Source organism: Macaca nemestrina, chromosome 17, assembly GCF_043159975.1.
Source record: "Macaca nemestrina isolate mMacNem1 chromosome 17, mMacNem.hap1, whole genome shotgun sequence".
Classification (NCBI taxonomy): Eukaryota; Metazoa; Chordata; class Mammalia; order Primates; family Cercopithecidae; genus Macaca; species Macaca nemestrina.
The window spans coordinates 8,451,270-8,471,304 of NC_092141.1; the positions used below are offsets into that span (position 1 = coordinate 8,451,270).

A 20,035-nucleotide genomic window follows, 5' to 3' on the forward strand; every position below is an offset into this window, starting at 1 on the left:
TGCTTGCGTTATAGCCTTAAATAACTGATGTCATTACTTAACTGTCCCCGCGTGGATGGGGAACAGAATGTATTTTCACAAACGTCAATTCAAGACAGATTTGTGCGAGAAACCACGTGGGGATAAACCTCTCCCCTCCAAGAACCTAGAATTTTGAGTGCGAGCTGGGAAAAGTGGGCGGGGCGTAGTAGCCCCGGCGCAGGCAGGTCCAGTCTCTACCCGCGGCGCACGTGGATGACGTAACAAGCACGCGCGACGATTCGAGGTGCTCTGTGGCCGCGAGTGCGTCTTCCACGTGAGTATAGTTACCGCGTACGGACCTGGAACCTCCTCCAGGTGCAGCGTTTTGTCATCTAGCCCAAGCCTGGTCTGGCCCCTTCAGTATCCCCCCAAGCCGAGCTGTGTCTACTTGGTGCCCGCGCATTTGCTTTAGTGGAGGCGTCCATTCATCCTATCTTGCGTGCGTTCCACAGACCCCAGGCATGGCCGACCCCCATGTAAACTTAGCCCCATTGTCCCATTCATGGATTCAACTAACAGAAAGTCTGCCGGCCGCCTACTGGGATACAGCGCTCATGCACGCAAACCCTGTCTCTGAGCCCTTGAAACTTAACATTTTATTAGGAATGATAGACGGAAATCAAGTGGCTTGATAAACCAAATGCCTTCAGGAAGACTGTCCTGAAAGTGGGGGAGGGGCTGAAGAGTGATGAGAATCAAGAGTTCATTCAGTCAGTCCACAAGTGTTAGAATTTTTTTTGCGTTTCAAGCCCTGGTATTGTTCTAAGCCTTGGTAATTCAATGGAAACGAAGCAGCAACATCCCATGCCCACGTAGAGATTTTTTTCTAGTGGGGAATATAGAGCGAAAAGTAAAAACATCCCATAGTGATAAGCGCTATATAGGAAATAAAAATAGGGCCATCTGATAGTAACTACTTAGTGGCTAGTGAAGCCTTTTCCACGAAGGCGAATCACCAGAAATCTAAATAACAAGAAGGAGCTAGCCATGCATATGTCAGGGTGAAAAAAATGCCTTCCAGGTCTGAGCTTGGCAAATTAGAGAAATAGAAAAGAAGCTAATGTGTTTGGTGCACTGTGGGTGAAAAAGAGAATGGTGTGAGATAGGGTTGGAGAGGTAGGCCGGAGACTGGCCACACTTGGTAAACTAGGATGCTGAGGTCGAATTTATACCATGTGTAATGGGAAGCCATAATCCACTTTATGCTGATGTGTGACAAATGAATTGTGATTATGCAGTGATCAGGAGGCTAATGCATTGGTCCAGGTGAGTGATGATGGTGTCTTACTTGAACTAGAGTGAGGTAGTAGAGATGAAGAGATGAGAGATTTGAGACATGATTGGAAATAGATTTCCTGGTGGATTGGATTTAGAGAGTCTGAGGGAAAGAAAATTCAGCATGACTTCTGTGTTTTTGTCTTGAGCAACAAATTGGATGATGGTATTGTTTACTGAGATGTCAAGACTAGGGGAACAGCAGAGTTTGTTGAGTAAAGCCAGGGTCCCGCTGAGAGGTAATGGGACCAGAAATTAGATAGGTAGTTTGGGATAGATGGGGAGGGCCTTTGAATGTTAGGCTAAAAGTATTAACTGTAATAGTTCTGTTGCCTGATGCACACTGGAGGTAAATACACCAAGACACCAGGTTGCAGCAGAGAAAGAGGTTTAATCATAGGGCTGCTGCAAGGGAGACAGGAGGAGAACTCAAATCCATCTCCCAGAGTTCTTTGGGGCTAAGGTTTTTAAGGGTTTGGAGTAGGATTGGGCTGAAGTGTGAAAATCACACTTGATTGAAGAGTGCAGGGTGAGGTCATGAAACAGGAAGATGAAGAAACTGATTCTCATGCTCACTTGGTTCCACTGTGGGAGTCTTTTTCTTTTTTCTTTTTTTTTTTGAAAGATGAGGTCTGCCTGGTGCGGTGGCTCACGCCTATAATCATGCTAGCACTTTGGGAGGCCGAGGCGGGCGGATCACGAGGTCAAGAGATCGAGACCATCCTGGCCAACATGGTGAAACCCCATCTCTACTAAAAATATAAAAATTAGCGGGGCGTGGTGGTGCACGCCTGTAGTCTCAGCTACTCGGGAGGCTGAGACAGGAGAATCGCTTGAACCCAGGAGGCAGAGGTTGCAGTGAGCCAAGATGGTGTCACTGTACTCCAGCCTTGCGACAGAGCGAGACTCCATCTAAAAAAAAAAAAAAAACAAACAGAAAGATAAAGAAAGACGGGGTCTTGCTGTGTCACCCAGGATGGAATGCAGTGGCACAATCGTCGCCCACTGCAGCCTCAAACTCATGGGCTCAAGTGATCCTCTTGCCTCAGCCTCTTGAGTAGCTGGGACCACAGGTACACGCCACCATGTCCAGCTAATTTTTAATTTTTTTAATGAAGACAGGGTCTTACCATGTTGCCCAGGGCTGGTCTCAAACTCCTGGGCTCAAGCAGTCTGCTGCTTTGGCCTCCCAAAGTGCTGGGATTACAGGCGTTGGGATTATAGGCGTGAGCCACTGCTCCTGGCTTCTGTGGGAGTCTTTGAGCTGGGTGGAGTCAGCTGTTCTGCTGGAATTCAGGATCTGCTTAAGCAATTCGTTTTTTTGTTTGTTTGTTTGTTTGTCTGAGTCACAGTCTTGCTCTGTCACCCAGGCTGGAGTGCAATGGCTCAATCTTGGCTCACTGCAACCTCTGCCTCCCAGGTTCAAGCGATTCTCCTGCCTCAGCCTCCCGAGTAGCTGGGACTACAGGCGCCCGCCACCACACCTGGCTAATTTTTTGTATCTTTAATAGAGACAGGGTTTCGCCATGTCAGCCAGGTTGGTCTCGAACTCCTGACCTCAAGTGATCTGCCTGTCTTGGCCTCCTAAAGTACGAGGATTACAGATGTGAGCCACCATGCACGGCCCTGCTTAAGCAATTCTTTTTTTTTTTTTTTAAGTAATTTATGGGCCGGAATGGTGGCACATGCCTGTGATCCCAACACATTGGGAGTCCGAGGTGGGCAGATCACTTGAGGTCAGGAGTTGGAGACCAGCCTGGCGAACATGGGGAAACCCTGTCTCTACTAATAATACAAAAATTAGTTGGGCGTGGTGGCACATGCCTGTAATCGCAGCTACTCAGGAGACTGAGTCAGGAGAATTGCTTGAACCCAGGAGGCAGAAGTTGCAGAGAGCCGAGATTGTGCCACTGCACTCCAACCTGGGTGACAGAGTGAATACATCTCAAAAAAAAAGAAAAAGAAAATAAGTAGGCCAGGCGCGGTGGCTCAAGCCTGTAATCCCAGCACTTTGGGAGGCCGAGACGGGTGGATCACGAGGTCGGGAGATCGAGACCATCCTGGCTAACACGGTGAAACCCCGTCTCTACTAAAAAATACAAAAAACTAGCCGGGTGAGGTGGCGGACGCCTGTAGTCCCAGCTACTCGGGAGGCTGAGGCAGGAGAATGGCGTGAACCTGGGAGGCGGAGCTTGCAGTGAGCTGAGATCCGGCCACTACACTCCAGCCTGGGCGACAGAGCGAGACTCCGTCTCAAAAAAAAAAAAAAAAAAGAAAATAAGTAAATAAATAAATTATGACATGATATCATCAACCAATAAATTATTAAACAAAAGCTTTGTGATCAGAGATCCTTTTTTTTTGTTTGTTTTGAGATGGAGTTTCGCTCTTGTTGCCCAGGCTGGAGTGCAATGGCTCGATCTCAGCTCACTGCAACTTCTGCCTCCCAGGTTCAAGTGATTCTCCTGCCTCAGCCTCCCAAGTAGCTGTGATTACAGGCATGCACCACCATGCCCAGCTAATTTTGTATTTTTTTGAGTAGAGATGAGGTTTCACCATGTTGGTCAGGCTGGTCTCAAACTCCTGATCTCAAGTTCTCACCGTGTTGCCCAGGCTGGAGTGCAGTGGCTCGATCATGGCTGAATGCAGCCTCTGCCTCCTCGGGCTCAAGTGATCTTCCCACCTCAGCCTCCCCAGTTGCTGGGACTACAGGCACATGCCAGCACATCCAGCTGATTTTTGTATCTTTTTTGAGAGAGATGGGGTTTTTGCCACGTTGCCCAGGTTGCTCTCAAACGCCTGTGCTCAATCCTCCCACCTCAGCCTCCAAAGGGCTAAGATTACAGATGTGGGCCACTGTGCCCAGCCCAATCTGTCCTCTTCTTATAAGGGCAGGTTATAAGAGGTTTGGTGAGATTAGTAGCTCATTCATGGGAGTTCCACTTTCATGACCTAATTACCTCCCAGAGGCCCCACCTCCAAATACCATAACATTGAGGATTAGGGTTTCCTTTTTTTTTTTTTTTAACCAGAAACATGTACACTTTATTGAATGCCATTGTAGAAAAGTGTGTGAGGATAAAGGGCTGATACAGGACTCGGCTCTGGGGGCAGAGCGAGGAATGGAAGGTGGAGCACGTGGGACACAGGTTATGGGCAGAGCTCCTGGCCTGAATGATGTCTCCTGAACTATTGATGGGCTTGCAAGATCAATACTGGGACGACAATGAGCAGAATGGTCATGAGGATGCCCAAAATCAGGGCCCAGATGTTCAGGCACTTGGCGGTGGAGGCATAGGCCTGGGCCCCAGTCAGGTCGCCAACCATCTTCCTGTCCCTAGACTTCACGGAGTAGGCGAACGCTATGAAGCCCAGGCAGCAGGGGTTCATGAAGAGGGTGTTGAACAGGGACCAGACGACATGGTCGGGCACGGAGGTTTTGCTGCGGATGTGGATCACGGTGGACGTCGGGGGAGCAGGGTTGTGGGGCGCCCCCAGCATAGCCACCTCATGCTCTTCCTTGAGCGTCTCATAGTTGGGAGGCTGGCCGCTGTTGACAGGAGAGAAGAAGGTTTGGACCGTGTGGTTCATGGTGTCCTGCGAAGGCCAGCGGTGGTCAGGTTAGTGGGATCGTTCTCCAGGATTAGGGTTTCAATATATGAATTGGGAGAGGGAGATACACAAACATTACATCCATGGCTGATGCTATTTCTCTCCGGAAATTTTTCCTGACACTTAAAGTGCAGGATTGGTGTTCACAGTCCCCTGACCTTCACTACATGGGACTGGAAATGTCTGGGTACTTGGCCTTTCTCCCCCAATAAAATATAAACCCTGTGAGAGCAGACATAGTTTCTGTCTTGATTCACAGCGGTGTTCCTAAGACCTTGCCTGGGACCCAGCAAAGTGCATGTACTCTGGGAACATGTGTCAAGCATGCACCTGTCACCTCCCTACCACATTAATAGAGACCACATTTTGCAAGATTCCTTAAAATCTCCAAGGTTACGTTTTTCAGGTTACCTTGTTTCACTAAATGTCCCTATCACTTTCCCCTACCCTATCCCTAACACCTCAACTTTCCTTGAAATCTGAAATCAGTTGAACAAATAGGCCATGGTTAATGTTTTTTTATTTATCTTATTTTTATTTATTTGTTTATTTGTTGAGAAGGAGTTTTGCTCTTGTTGCCCAGACTGGAGTGCAGTGGTACAATCTAAGCTCACTGCAACCTCAGCCTCCCTAGTAGCTGGGATTACAGGCGCCTGCCGCCACACCCAGCTAATTTTGTATTTTTAGTAGAGACAGGGTTTCACTATGTTGACTGGGCTGGTCTCGAACTCCTGACCTCAGGCAATCCACCCTCCTCAACCTCCCAAAGTGCTGGGATTACAGGTGTGAGCCACCCCGCCCGGCTCAGTTAATGTTATTTTTTAGGCACCTAATTCATCTCTCCAGCAAAGGACACATCTCTCCAGCAAAGGACACCTGCAGAGATGTCCCCAGTCCTTCACTTCTATGTTCGTCCCTCTGGCCATGAGGGGGCAGCCTCTGGACACACTCGAAGGAAACTGCAAGGGAAACTGCCACAGCTGCAGGCCGTCGAGACTGAACTGTGCTACAATGTGAACTGGACAGGTTGGGCCCAGGCATTGGATTCTTGGGGGACATGCCTCGGTGCTGGGGGCAGTGTCTCAAGGTGTCCTTGCCCTGTCTCCCTGCAGCTGAGGCCCTCCCCAGTGCTGAGGAGATGAAGAAGCTGATGTGGCTGTTTGGTTGCCCGTTATTGCTGGATGATGTTGCTCAGGAGTCCTGGCTCCTTTCTGGCTCCAGTGACCTGCTGCTGGAGGTCGGGCCCAGGTAAGTATCTCATCCTGCCCACCCCTTTCTCCTGCTTTCCTCCGCTTTCTCTTGTGATCCTTGGGAGATTTGTTTTTCCTTTGCTCTTTGCTACTTCCTGCCTAGGAAACCATGCATGTGCTTTCCCCATTTGGGTAGATCCCTCCAAAGACCACCCTGCTCCAAAACATGTTCTCAAAGCAAAATAAATTGGATTCCAAGTTAAAATCAAACAGTTTTGGCCAGGTGCGGTGGCTCACGCCTGCAATCCCAGCGCTTTGGGAGGCCGAGGCAGGCGGATCACGAGATCAGGAGATCGAGACCGTCCTGGCTAACGCAGTGAAGCCCCGTCTCTACTAAAAATACGAAAAATTAGCCGGGCCTGGTGGCATGCACCTGCAGTCGCAGCTACTCAGGAGGCTGAGGCAGGAGAATTGCTTGAACCCGAGAAGCAGAGTTTGCAGTGAGCCAAGATACGCGCCACTGCACTCCAGCCTGGGCGACAGAGCGAAACTCTGTCTCACCAAAAAAAAAAAAAAAAAAAAAAAAAAGTTTTGATGCTAGAGGATAGTTATGGTTTGGTTTGAGTGAACTTTGAAAGCAGGTTTCTTGTTGCCCAGTCTGAGGCTGAAAGCCAATGGTGAGGGGAAAGCGGTGGGAGGTTGTCCAGACAGCAGTGGGCAGGATCCACCCTCTCATCTGAGGCCTGCCAGGGGTTCTTCAGTCCTAACCATCAGGCCCATTGCTCAGGCTGAACTTCTCCACTCCAACATCTACCAACATCGTGTCAGTGTGCCACGCCGCTGGGCTGGGGCCTGTGGATCGTGTGGAGACCACCCGGCGCTACCGGCTCTCGGTGAGGTGGTGGGGAATCAGGAGGAGGAGATGGGCCAGAGATAGAAGATTAGATCCTAAACTCTAGAGAGAAGCAGGGACAGGTGCTCCTGGCTTTAGGCCTGCTCTATATGGTTGTACAGGTTGTTCACTGCCTCAGGGTACCTGGTTAAGGCGTAAATGAGGCAGAAATCCAGCCTATGCTTCCCTTAATCTGTGCATCCTGGCGTGGATTCATACCGGGAAAGGGCGTCTTTATAATCTGAGAAAAAGTGCCATATGGGGTGGCAGTGGGCTGGCCTTGCATGACTAAGAGGGTAGGAAGGTGGACCATTTCTCTCCATTCTTAAACTCTTCACCCCTTGCCCTCTGTGTGTCTGCACCCCTAGTTTGCCCACCCTCCGTCGGCTGAGGTGGAAGCCATCGCTCTGGCTACCCTGCACGACCGGATGACAGAGCAGCACTTCCCCCATCCCATCCAGAGTTTCTCCCCTGAGAGCATCCTGGAACCCCTCAATGGCCCTATCAATATACTGGGCGAGGGCCGGCTTGCGCTGGAGAAGGCCAACCAGGAGCTTGGTGAGTAGCTGGGGAGGGAGGTGTAGGGCCCGGGACAGGCCAGTAGGGGTGCTGAGATCTGGAATGTGGCTGCCTGAGTTCCATAGTCACCTCTTCCTGGATTTGTCTCCTAGGTCTGGCTTTAGACTCTTGGGACCTAGACTTCTACACCAAGCGCTTCCAGGAGCTACAGCGGAACCCGAGCACTGTGGAGGCCTTTGACTTGGCGCAGTCCAATAGGTGGGGAGGAATGGGATTGTGCTGATACCTGAGCCCGTGGATATTGGGAGAGACCACAGGGACTCGCCTTCGTGGCTCTCCCTTGGCTTAGGGGCCTCCCTGAGTCTCTGAGGGCCTGGGCTCCCCTCATCCATCAAGGAGTCTATATTCAAATTTTGGTTTTATCTTCACTTTGGCTCTGGATAATCCAAAATGACAGAATACTTGAAGATTATGACTTTTTGGAATATATTTTGATCTATTATCTAAGTATGAATTTGGCTGTAACTCTGCTGTTAAATGCTGGTGAGAAGACAGGGTATTAATAAATGACCCCGTTTCCACCTGCCTTCCCCTCCCTGCATCGCCCCCTCAGCGAGCACAGCCGACACTGGTTCTTCAAGGGCCAGCTCCACGTGGATGGGCAGAAGCTGGAGCACTCACTGTTTGAGTCTATCATGAGCACCCAGGAATCCTCAAACCCCAACAACGTCCTCAAATTCTGTGATAACAGCAGGTGGGTTGTGCCCTAGACTGGGGTGGCATCAGGACCCGGGGAGGGGAGGCCCCAGGCCCTGATTGGGTTAGTGGGTTAGTGTAGCTCCCAGAAAGGAAGCAGGGTCCAGGACGAATATGTCCACAGTGCAATCCAGGGAAAGGAAGTCCGATTCCTACGGCCTGAGGACCCCACACGGCCAAGCCGTTTCCGGCAACAGCAAGGTCTGAGACATGTTGTCTTCACAGCAGAGACTCACAACTTTCCCACAGGTGAGCTGGGCTCCCTGGAGAAGTAGGTGAGATCACAGAATAGGGCAGGGCAAAGGTCCCAGGTGCCTGGGCTGGGCTTGGGGAAAATTATCAGGGAAGCTGGTTATCCTTAATTTCAGTGGGGGTGGTCAGAGATGGGATTTGTCTCTGAGGCACCCAGACCTCTCCCCACTCTCTCTTTGCAGGAGTATCCCCCTTTAGTGGTGCGACCACTGGCACAGGGGGCCGGATTCGAGATGTCCAGTGCACAGGCCGTGGGGCCCATGTGGTGGCTGGCACTGCCGGCTATTGCTTTGGAAATCTGCATATTCCAGGTTCCATCTCCTTCCTCTCCTTCCACCTTCCCTTCCAGATTCCTTGTCCTGGCAGGCACCAAACTTTTATCTCTTAGGTCATAGGGTCATCCTGGGTGCCTTTTCTTGGGAGGGAGGGCTCTAAGATAGCTGGCCTTTCACTACCTATGGTCATTAAGTGTAGACCTGGGGAGATGAGGTGGCCAGACTGACTTTGCAGGTCCACGATTTTCTTTAGAAACTAGCCTTCATTCAGCCAGAAAGCATGAAACTGGATTGGTCTTATGATCACCACCTGCCCCTCAAATCTGGTTTCTTAGAAAGCCTGAGAAACTCGGCTGGGCGTGGTGGCTCATGTCTGTAATCCCAGCACTTTGGGAGGCTGAGGTGGGCAGATCACAAGGTCAGGAGATTGAAACCATCCTGGCTAACACGGTGAAATCCCATCTCTACTAAAAATACAAAAAAATTAGCTGGGTGTGGTGATGGGTGCCTGTAGTCCCAGCTACTCGGGAGGCGGAGGCGAGAGAATGGCGTGAACCCAGGAGGCGGAGCTTGCAGTGAGCCAAGTTTGCACCACTGCACTCTAGCCTGGGCAACAGACTGAGACTCGATCTCAAAAAAAAAGAAAGCCTGTGAAACTGATCGTGAGAGTCAGAGGGAAGGCTGGTGTGGGTGGTGGAGAGACCAGTGCCTCACTGCAGGCTCTACGGCTTCCTGAAACAGGACTTCCTGAAGTGGAACATGGCAGCCATGCAGTTGGTCCTTGGTGGTCTTGACCCTTCTTGAAGGATGCAGGCTGCTCCGGCCTCTGTCTTCACAGTTCATTCAGTTCATCCAGTTCTCTTTCCTTCCCTTCCAGGTTACAATCTGCCCTGGGAGGATCCAAGCTTCCAGTATCCTGGGAACTTTGCCCGGCCCCTGGAGGTTGCCATTGAAGCCAGTAATGGAGCTTCTGACTATGGCAACAAGTTTGGGGAACCAGTGCTGGCTGGTGAGACTGGGGGTGTGGAGGGATGACAAACACCCAGAGGGACTTGTGGGTGGGGTGTGCTACCCAGGGGCTGTGCTATTGGGCGAGCACTGAGGGAACTGAGTGACACGTCCCTCTGATGTTCACCCTCCAGGCTTCGCCCGCTCTTTGGGCCTCCAGCTCCCAGACGGCCAGCGGCGTGAGTGGATCAAGCCCATCATGTTTAGTGGGGGCATTGGGTCCATGGAAGCTGACCACATAAGCAAGGAGGCCCCAGAGCCAGGTAAGAGCCTGCCACCTTTCTCTAGATCCAGCCAGATTTCTCCCCGGCACAGGATGGCTGCAGGGAGGGAACTCAGGGACCACTTCAGTGGTTAGTTTTTAATGTGTTGGCTTATGTTATACATCACATAATGATGGACAACTCATTCTGAGAAATGTGGTTATTAGGTAATTTCATTATTGTGCCCACTGTGCCCACTTCATGGAGCATACATACACAAACCTAGATGGTATAGCCTACTACACAGTCACTCCACATGGCCTCTTACTGGCAACATTATCCAGGAATTTTGTACACTTAGGAGCCATGATGAACAAAACAGCATGAGAATAAATTAAGCATAAGAGAAAATAATGCAATCAAGACATGGTGGGCTGGGCAGGGTGGCTCGCACCTGTAATCCCAGCACTTTGGGAGACGGAGGCAGGTGGATCACCTGAGGTCAGGAGTTCAAGACCAGCATGGCCAACATGGTGAAACACCGTTGCTACTGAAAATACAAAAATTAGCCAGGCGTCATGGTGTGCCCCTGTAGTCCCAGCTCCTCAGGAGGCTGAGGCACAAGAACCACTTGAAGCCGGGAGGTGGAGGTTGCAGTGAGTGGAGATCACACCACTGCACTCTAGCCTGGATGACAGAGCAAGACCTTGTCAAAAAAAAAAAAAAAAAAAAGACATGGTAAATATGAGATATATGAAGCTGCTGTCAATGTAACATGGCATACTGTTTTTAAGTTAACTTTTTTTCTCTTTTTTGTTAATTATTATTATTTTTAATCTACATTTTCTTTCTCAAGCAGGATTTTTTTTCTCTTTTTGGAGACAGGGTCTTGCTTTGTCATCCAGGCTGAAGAACAGTGGTTCTATCCTAGCTCACTGTGGCCTTGAGCTCCTGGGCTCAAGCAGTTCTCCTGCCTCAGCTTCCCAAAGCACTGGGATTACAGGTGTGAGCCATGGTGCCCAGCCAAAATAAGTGTTTTATATAAGTAGAATGAGTACATTCTAAAATAACAGTAGAAAGTATAGTTGGCTGGGCACAGTGGCTCATGCCTGTAATCCCAGCACTTTGGGAGGCCAAGGCAGGGGGATTACTTGAGGCCGGAAGTTTGAGACCAGTCTGGGGAATATAGTCAGACCCCTGTCTCTAAAAAAATTAAGAAATAAAAATCACTTGGATATGGTGGTGTACACCTGTAGTCCCAGCTACTCAGGAGGCTGACATGGGAAGATCGCTTGAGCCAAGGAGCTCTAGGCTGTAGTGAGCTATGATCATATCACTACACTCAAGCATGAGTGACAAAGTGAGACCCTGTCTCCAAAAAAGAATAAAAAAATAAATGTAGGCTGGGTGCAATGGCTCACGCCTGTAATCCCAGCACTTTGGGAGGCCATGATGGGCAGATCACCTGAGGTCAGGAGTTCAAGACCAGCTTGGCCAACATGGTGAAACCCCCTGTCCACCAAAAATTCAAATATTAGCTGGGCGTGGTGGCACGCACCTGTAATCCCAGCTACTCGGGAGGCTGAGGCAGGAGAATCACTTGAACCTGGGAGGCGGAAGTTGCAGTGAACCAAGATTGTACCACTGCACTCCAATCTGGACGACAGAGTGAGACTATGTCTCAAAAAAATAAAAACAAAAATTTTAAAAAGCATAGTAAATACATGAACCAGCAATAGTCATTTATTGTCATTATGAAACATTATGTAGTATACGTACAATAATGGTCTGCAGTATACTTTTGTGTGACTGGCAGTGCAGTAGGTTTATTTACAATAGCATCACCACCAGTGTACCACGATGTCACTAGGCAATAGGAATTTTTCAGCACCATTATAATCTTAAGGGATCACTGTTGTATATGTGGTCTGTTGTGAAGCAAAATGTCATCAGCTCATGACCATAATGGAATCATACAATATGTGGCCTTTCGCATCTGCCTTCTTTCACTTAGCTTGATGTTTTCAGGGGTTATCCTTTGCATCAGTACTTTCTTTCTTTTTATGGCTGAATAATATCCCATTATATAGCTAGGTCACATTTTGTGTACCCATTCCTTAGTTGTTGGGCTTAGGGGTTGTTTCAACTTTTTAGTTATTATGCATAATGCTGCTGTGAACATTTATGTACACTTTTTTTTTTGTTTTTTTTTTCGAGATGGAGTCTTACTTTGTCACCCAGGCTGGAGTGCACTGGCACGATCTTGGCTCACTGCAAGCTCCACCTCCTGAGTTCACGCCATTCTCCTGCCTCAGCCTCCCGAGTTCACACCATTCTCCTGCCTCAGCCTCCCAAGTAGCTGGGACTACAGGTGCCTACCACCACACCCAGCTAATTTTTTTGTATTTTTTTAGTAGAGATGACGTTTCACCGTGTTAGCCAGGATGGTCTCGATCGCCCGACCTCATGATCTGCCCGCCTTGGCCTCCCAAAGTGCTGGGATTACAGGTGTGAGCCACCGCGCCCAGCCTATGTACAAGTTTTTGTATGAACATATGTTATCATTTCTCCCAGGTATATAACTAGGGGTGGAATTGCTGGGTCATGTGGTAACTATGTTCAGCTTTTCAAAAACTTGCCAAACTGTTTTCCAAAGCAGCTGTACCATTTTATATTCCCTCTAGCAGTGTGTGAGGGTTCCAGTTTCTCCATGTCCTTGACAACACTTGTTATTACCTGTCCTTTCGATTGTAAGACATCACAGTGGGTATGAAGTAGTATTTCATTGTGGTTTTGGTTTGTTTTTCTCTAATGACTAATGATGTTGAGTGTGTTTTCTTTTCTTTTTTTTTCTTTTTTTTTTTCCCGTAGAGACAGGGTCTTGTTCTGTTGCTCAGGCTGGAGTGCACTGGTGCGATCTCAGCTCACTGCAACCTTCGCCTCCAGGGTCAAGCAATTCCCCTGCCTTAGCCTCCTGAATAGCCGGGATTACAGGCACGTGCCACCACACCCAGCTAATTTCTTTTGTATTTTAGTAGAGATGGGGTTTCACCATGTTGCCCAGGCTGGTCTCGAACTCCTGAGCTCAGGTAATCTGCCCACCTCAGCCTCCCGAAGTGCTAGGATTACAGGCGTGAGCCACTGCGCCTGGCTGAGCATGTTTTTGTGTGTTTTAGTTAGCTATTTGTATGTCTTCCTTAAAGAAACATCTATTCAGATCCTTTCCTATTTCTTTTTTTGTTTTTTGAGATGAAATCTCGCTCTGTCACCTAGGCTGGAGTACAGTGGTGCGATCTCAGCTCACTGCAACCTCCATCTTCTGGGCTCAGGTGATCCTCCCACCTTAGCCTCCTGAGTAACTGAGACTACGAGCTCCTGCCACCATGCCTGGCTAATTTTTGCATTTTTTGTAAAGATAGGATTTTACCGTTAGCTAGGCTGGTCTCAAATTCCTGAGCTCAAGCGATCCGCCCGTCTCAGTCTCCCAAAGTGCTGGGAGCGTGGGTGAGTTCTCCCACAGCTTCTACCCTGGAGTCCCCGGGCTTCAGGACCCTTCCGCATCCAGAGGTTGCAGTGAGCCAAGATTGCATCACTTCACTCCAACCTGGGCAACAGAGCAAGACTCCATCTCAAAAAAAAAAAGTTTTTAATGTATAAGCCTTACTTCTATTTTTAAATTTACTCCTAATTATTTTTATTCTTTTTGATGCTACTGTAAATAGATATACATATTTTTGCCTTTTTCATTTTTCGCTTAGCAGTATATTTTAGAAATAATTTCATACTGATGAAGTCATATTACTTCATTACATTCCTATATTCTTTTTTTTTGGTGGCTTAGTCTTTCATTGTATAGACATACCATAGTTTACTTAATCAGGTCTCTGTTGTCAGCCTTTAGATTATTTCGTGTCCTTGCTAGTACAAACACTACTATGGTGTTTAATCTTGTAAGTAGGTGATTTTATACCTGTGCAAAAGCCAGCAGGATAACTTCCTCAAAGTGTATTTACCCAGAGACTGCGTGCATTTGTCATTTTGGTTGTTAATGCCAAATCGTCCTCTGTAGTTCATACCAGTTTACTCTCCTGTCAACCCAGTCAAGTGGTAAGGCTTCTGGGTTAGGCAGGGTGGCTCACGCCTGTAATCCCAGCACTTCGGGAGACCGAGGTGGGCGGATCACCTGAGGTCAGGAGTTTGAGACCAGCCTGGCCAACATGGTGAAACCCCGTCTCTACTAAAAAAATACAAAAATTAGCGGGCATGACAGCAGGCGCCTGTAATCCTAGCTACTTAGGAGGCTGAGACAGGAGAATCGCTTGAACCCAGGAGGCGGGGGTTGCAGTGAGCCGAGATCACGCCACTGTGCTTCAGCCTGGGCAACAGAGCAAGACTCCATCTCAAAAAAAAAAAAAGTGTCAGGATTCTCCTCCCCTAACATCAGCTTCCTCTGTCCTCACGCTGCCTTGCTTTCGAGGCTTCTTCTCATGGCTTTCCCGGTGTTCTGATTCTGCCTTCCCTTCTTACAGGCATGGAAGTTGTAAAGGTTGGAGGTCCCGTCTACAGGATTGGAGTTGGAGGTGGAGCTGCTTCGTCTGTGCAGGTGAGTGGGAATTGCTAAAGGTGCAGAATCCTTGATATAACTGGGCCCCAGGCATAGCAGAGCGTACAGGAGCTTCCAGCCTCGCTGAACTAAGCGATGCCATATATGCCCCCAGGTGCAGGGAGATAACACCAGTGACCTGGACTTCGGGGCTGTGCAGCGAGGAGACCCGGAGATGGAACAGAAGATGAACCGTGTGATCAGGGCTTGTGTGGAGGCCCCCAAAGGAAACCCCATCTGTAGCCTTCACGATCAGGGCGCTGGTGGCAATGGTGAGGAAAGGAATTAGAACAAGAGACTGGGCCTGCCTGGTATCCTGCCAGGTTTGGTTTAGGGAGAGGTATCAGGAATCTCCAACCAACCACCCAGCTCTGGGTCCCATTCTCCACGCTCTGTACATTCTAGACAGGTTCAGGGTTGGAAGGGTGGAAGCCACTGCTGTGGGATGAGGGTGAGGCAGCAGTTGACACAGGAACACACAGAATTAGGGGCTCCTTTGGAGGCCAGGGACTGCCCTTTGTTGCCTGACCACCACTAGGTCACTACTTCTCCTTGCAACCCTCTCACTAGGCAACGTCCTAAAGGAGCTGAGTGACCCAGCTGGAGCCATCATTTACACCAGCCGCTTCCAGGTGGGTCTCATCCCCTGAAGTCTGGCATTTCCCCACCCCTGCCAGCCCCAGCCCACGCCCACCCATCTCTCTCTTGCAACAACATGAGACATGGCAGTGCCCACTGGCCCTTCTCTTTCCTCCCCGCCATGGCTGTGCAGCTCGGGGACCCGACCCTGAATGCCCTGGAAATCTGGGGGGCCGAGTACCAGGAATCAAATGCACTTCTCCTGAGGTCCCCCGACCGGAACTTCCTGACTCGTGTCAGTGCCCGTGAACGTTGCTCGGCGTGCTTCGTGGGCACCATCACTGGAGACCGGAGAGTGAGTTGGCCCAGGGAGTTGGGAGCAGATGCTGGGGCAGACATGAGCCACCTGGGTATGGGCTAGAGGGAGAGCTGTCAAGGGAGAGGGACGAGAGGAAGATGGGAGGTGGTGGCAAACAAGCTTTGGGGAATATAGGAGCCAAGGAAGGGCAGGGACTCAATACGGACACCAAACAAGGAGTGGAAAGCACATTTGTGCCCTGATTTCTAGGCATATTCCCTGCTGGTGGTCACAGTTTCATCCCCCCTGGGTGGGGTCCCTGGGGTCTATAGATAGTGCTGGTGGACGATCGGGAGTGTCCTGTCAGAAGAAATGGCCAGGGGGATGCCCCCCCGACACCCCCGCCAACCCCTGTGGACCTGGAGCTCGAATGGGTGCTGGGCAAGATGCCTCGGAAGGTATGTGGGGTTGGGGGGATGGGTTTCTCCTGTAGTCCGCTCCACACCACCCTTTACCCTACGTGCACTTTGTCACCTGTGTGCCCGGCCTGCCCCAGGTGCTCACACTCCCTGTCGCTGTCTGTGTTGCAGGAGTTCTTCCTCCAGAGGAAGCCCACTGTGCTGCAGCCTCTGGCCTTGCCCCCAGGGCTGAGCGTGCGCCAGGCTCTGGAGAGGGTTCTGAGGCTGCCCGCTGTGGCCAGCAAGCGCTATCTCACCAATAAGGTCCTCCCTGCACCCCTCCTCTGCCCCCTGCCTGCTTCCTCCGTGCACCCTCCTCTGCCCTCCCACCCTTAGAGACTGCTGTGGGAGTTTTTGCCTGGCCCTGGGGGGAAGCAACGGGCAGGGCAGCCACCCTGACGGCCTGGTCTCCCTGCTACCCACCTTCTGAGTAGAGCTGTTGTCTGCACTGGGGGAAAGCCAGGCCTCCCACCGCCCTGGGTCCCTTGGGGGCAGGTGCAGGAGCACAGGCTGTCCCTGTCCTTTGCTCTCTTGCTAACCCCACCTGGTTCCACAGGTGGACCGCTCCGTGGGCGGCCTGGTGGCCCAGCAGCAGTGTGTGGGGCCCCTGCAGACTCCTCTGGCAGATGTAGCAGTTGTGGCACTGAGCCATGAGGAGCTCGTAGGGGCTGCCACAGCCTTGGGAGAGCAGCCAGTCAAGAGCCTGCTGGACCCCAAGGTCGCCGCTCGGCTGGCTGTGGCTGAAGCCCTCACCAACTTGGTGTTTGCTCTGGTCACGGACCTCCAGGTGAGTTCTCCCGTAGCTTCTACCCTGGAGCCCCCAGGCTTTAGGACCCTCCGGCATCCATCTGTAGCCCTTCATTTCATGTTGCAGCCTCCTAGTCCCCCTGCACCCCTGTCTTCTCCACATCTCTCTTCCCCTCTAATGCCATGCCTCTACCACCCCAGGATGTGAAGTGTAGCGGGAACTGGATGTGGGCAGCCAAGCTCCCAGGGGAGGGCGCAGCTTTGGCGGACGCCTGTGAGGCTATGGTGGCAGTGATGGCAGCCCTGGGTGTGGCAGTGGACGGTGGCAAGGACTCCCTCAGCATGGCTGCTCGGGTTGGCACTGAGACCGTGCGGGCTCCTGGTGAGGTGTGGGGGCCCCAGGGAGGGGAGGAGGAACTACGGGGCTGGGCTGGCAACTCATTCCTTTGGACTCCTCCTTGCTCTACAGGGTCACTGGTCATCTCAGCCTATGCCGTCTGCCCAGACATCACAGCCACCGTGACCCCAGACCTCAAGCATCCTGAAGGGAGAGGTATGGTCGTGGCCCCATCCCACCGCCTTGTGTGTTCTTTACTGGGCCCCCATCTCAACACTGGGCTGTGGTGGTTTCTGGGACTGATTCTCTGAGCGTCTCACCACATGCTGGGAACAGCAGTGCTGTGAGCACCTCAGGGACGGATCCTCCTCTCCTCACCCCTCCCTGTCTCCCCAGGCCATCTGCTTTATGTGCCTTTGAGCCCTGGGCAGCACCGGCTAGGGGGCACGGCTCTGGCCCAGTGCTTCTCCCAGCTCGGGGAGCACCCTCCAGACCTGGACGTTCCTGAGAACTTGGTGCGTGCCTTCAGCATCACCCAGGGGCTGCTGAAAGGTAAGTGAAGCCCACTGGGGAGATGGCGCACGGGGTGCCAGGCGTGCAGCAGGCCTTCACCAGCTGGGCAGTGGGGCAAGAGGGACTCCAATGGACAGTGTACCTCAGATCCCCCGACATTCTCACACACACTCTTGATGGACTGACTCTGGAAGGTGGAGGGGGGCTGTCAGGTTTGGGCCCCGAGGTTGCTGAGCTTTCTTCTTCTTCCTCCAGACCGCCTCCTCTGCTCAGGCCATGATGTCAGCGATGGAGGCCTCATCACATGCCTGCTGGAGATGGCCTTTGCTGGAAATTGTGGGCTACAGGTGGATGTGCCTGTCGCTGGGGTTGATGGTAAGGAACCTGGGGTCTAGTCTCAGGCCTGGGCTGCCTTCTCCACCCTGCAGACCCCATCTCCAATATATTAAAGAGTGGAGTGCCCTCCAATCCCCTTTCCCTGAGTCTTCCCCGACTAGCTTTTCTGTGCTGTGTCTCTGACAGCTGAACTGGATGGAACTGGCTGGCACCCGCCATGTTCCTGACTGCATCTCTCTGAGACTTCCCATCCCTGAGATGTCCATGATGAAACATCCTCAGTCCCGCCCTCTCAGCCCTCATCCTCTCTGATCCCCACCCTAACTCCCTGGCTGTGTCCCTCTGACCCCCGCCCCGGCCCTTCCTGCATTCCCCTGATCCCCGCCCCAACTTCCTCAGCCCTTCTTGCATCCCCCTAACTCCCCCTGTTGCTCTCCCAGTCCTGTCTGTGCTGTTCGCTGAGGAGCCAGGCCTGGTGCTGGAGGTGCAGGAGCCAGACCTGGCCCAGGTGCTGAAGCGTTACTGGGATGCTGGCCTCCACTGCCTGGAGCTGGGCCACACAGGCGAGGCCGGGCCCCACGCCACGGTGAGGAAGTGAGGGAGAGAGCAGTTTGCAGTGGGCAGTCAGAGTGGGGCGGCCATGGTCCATCCCTCTCCCACTGTGGAGGGGCCATCCTTTCTCCTAGCCCAGGGAGATTTGTTCCTCTTCCTAGGTCCGGGTGTCAGTGAACAGGGCTGTGGTTCTGGAGGAGCCTGTTGGGGAGCTGCGAGCCCTCTGGGAGGAGACAAGTTTCCAGCTGGACCGGCTGCAGGCAGAGCCTCGCTGTGTGGCAGAGGAGGAACGGGGCCTGAGGGAGCGGATGGGGCCCAGCTATTGCCTGCCCCCCACCTTTCCCAAAGCCTCCGTGCCCCGTGAGCCTGGTGAGGGAGTGTGTGCAGAGGCTTTGCGTCCTGGGGGCACTGAGCCCGGATGCCTGGGCCTGCCCTGGAAAAGGTGTCTGGGGAGTTGGTGTGGGGAAGTAACTTTCTGGCCCAAAGACAATTATTCTTCCCCAAGGTGGTCCCAGCCCCCGAGTCGCCATCTTGCGAGAGGAGGGCAGTAATGGAGACCGGGAGATGGCCGATGCCTTCCACTTGGCTGGGTTTGAGGTGAGCAGGGTAGGGGGCAGCTGGGGGTGGTTATCCAGCCTCAGCTGCATGTCCTCCCACCCACACTCCCCCTCCCCATCTTCGCAGGTATGGGACGTGACCATGCAGGACCTCTGCTCTGGGGCAATTGGGCTGGACACTTTCCGCGGCGTGGCCTTCGTGGGCGGCTTCAGCTATGCAGATGTCCTGGGCTCTGCCAAAGGTCAGTGTGCAGCCTTCTGCCCACTCCCTTCCCCTGCATTCCTGAAGAGGTACCTTTAGCCCCGTCTTCCTGGGCTGGGGATTGGCCTCTCACTCCACCAAGCTAGGTGAGAGTGGGCACGTTCGTTCCGGGCCACATGCCAACAGAATGCTGGTAGTAAATTTTTAATTTTTTCATTAAAAAGCTACTTGGGAGGCTGAGGCAGGAGAATCGCTTTAACCCAGGAGGCAGAGGTTGTAGTGAACCGAGATCATGCCACTGCACTCCAGCCTGGGAAACAGAGCGAGATTCCATCTCACAAAAAAAAAAAAAAAAAAAAAAAAAAAAAAAGGAAGAAGAAGGAAAGGAAGGAGGGAGGGAGGGAAAAGGAAGAAAGAAAGGAAACAGAAGAGCAGCTATGCCCCTTCATTCCCAGTTCCCTTTTCTGAGGTCCTCCACGTCTCAGCCTGACTTCCCTATTCCCTGGCTAGGGTGGGCAGCTGCTGTGACCTTTCATCCCCTGGCCGGGGGTGAGCTGAGGCGCTTCCGGAAGCGACCAGACACCTTCAGCCTGGGCGTGTGTAATGGCTGTCAGCTGCTGGCTCTGCTGGGCTGGGTAGGAGGCGACCCCAATGAGGATGCCGTGGAGATGGGCCCTGACTCCCAGCCAGGCCTTCTGCTACGCCACAACCTGTCTGGGCGCTATGAGTCTCGCTGGGCCAGCGTGCGTGTGGGGCCTGGGCCAGCCCTGATGCTTCGAGGGATGGAGGGCGCCGTGCTGCCCGTGTGGAGTGCGCACGGGGAAGGTCAGGCCTGAGGAAGGCTGGGGCA

The 20,035-nt window shown here is 52.0% G+C and overlaps 2 protein-coding genes and 1 pseudogene across 2 annotated transcripts in view; 1 reads left to right on the forward strand and 2 right to left on the reverse strand.

The window, feature by feature from the left end:
• Positions 1–197: 197 nt before the first annotated feature.
• The window catches only part of LOC105474453 (phosphoribosylformylglycinamidine synthase), a 21,481-nt gene continuing 1,643 nt past the window's right edge, over positions 198–20,035 (forward strand). Inside the window, exons 1-27 of the mRNA XM_071082327.1 lie at positions 198–295; positions 5,734–5,934; positions 6,021–6,156; positions 6,886–6,991; positions 7,359–7,548; positions 7,662–7,767; positions 8,123–8,263; positions 8,390–8,514; positions 8,700–8,828; positions 9,670–9,801; positions 9,935–10,063; positions 14,533–14,606; positions 14,722–14,878; positions 15,177–15,238; positions 15,379–15,540; positions 15,816–15,941; positions 16,074–16,205; positions 16,498–16,728; positions 16,890–17,070; positions 17,158–17,241; positions 17,422–17,577; positions 17,794–17,913; positions 18,315–18,460; positions 18,588–18,795; positions 18,932–19,023; positions 19,111–19,225; positions 19,696–20,010. Of these exons, the coding sequence (XP_070938428.1) occupies positions 5,793–5,934; positions 6,021–6,156; positions 6,886–6,991; positions 7,359–7,548; positions 7,662–7,767; positions 8,123–8,263; positions 8,390–8,514; positions 8,700–8,828; positions 9,670–9,801; positions 9,935–10,063; positions 14,533–14,606; positions 14,722–14,878; positions 15,177–15,238; positions 15,379–15,540; positions 15,816–15,941; positions 16,074–16,205; positions 16,498–16,728; positions 16,890–17,070; positions 17,158–17,241; positions 17,422–17,577; positions 17,794–17,913; positions 18,315–18,460; positions 18,588–18,795; positions 18,932–19,023; positions 19,111–19,225; positions 19,696–20,010 (3,697 nt within the window). The 5' untranslated portion in view covers positions 198–295; positions 5,734–5,792. The remainder of the gene's footprint in view (positions 296–5,733; positions 5,935–6,020; positions 6,157–6,885; positions 6,992–7,358; positions 7,549–7,661; positions 7,768–8,122; positions 8,264–8,389; positions 8,515–8,699; positions 8,829–9,669; positions 9,802–9,934; positions 10,064–14,532; positions 14,607–14,721; positions 14,879–15,176; positions 15,239–15,378; positions 15,541–15,815; positions 15,942–16,073; positions 16,206–16,497; positions 16,729–16,889; positions 17,071–17,157; positions 17,242–17,421; positions 17,578–17,793; positions 17,914–18,314; positions 18,461–18,587; positions 18,796–18,931; positions 19,024–19,110; positions 19,226–19,695; positions 20,011–20,035) is intronic.
• LOC105473984 (interferon-induced transmembrane protein 3 pseudogene) lies at positions 4,360–4,887 on the reverse strand (annotated as a pseudogene).
• Positions 18,562–20,035, reverse strand: part of LOC105473960 (solute carrier family 25 member 35) — a 25,349-nt gene continuing 23,875 nt past the window's right edge. The window contains exon 7 of the mRNA XM_071082329.1: positions 18,562–18,697. The gene's annotated coding sequence lies outside the window, so the exon portion shown is untranslated. The remainder of the gene's footprint in view (positions 18,698–20,035) is intronic.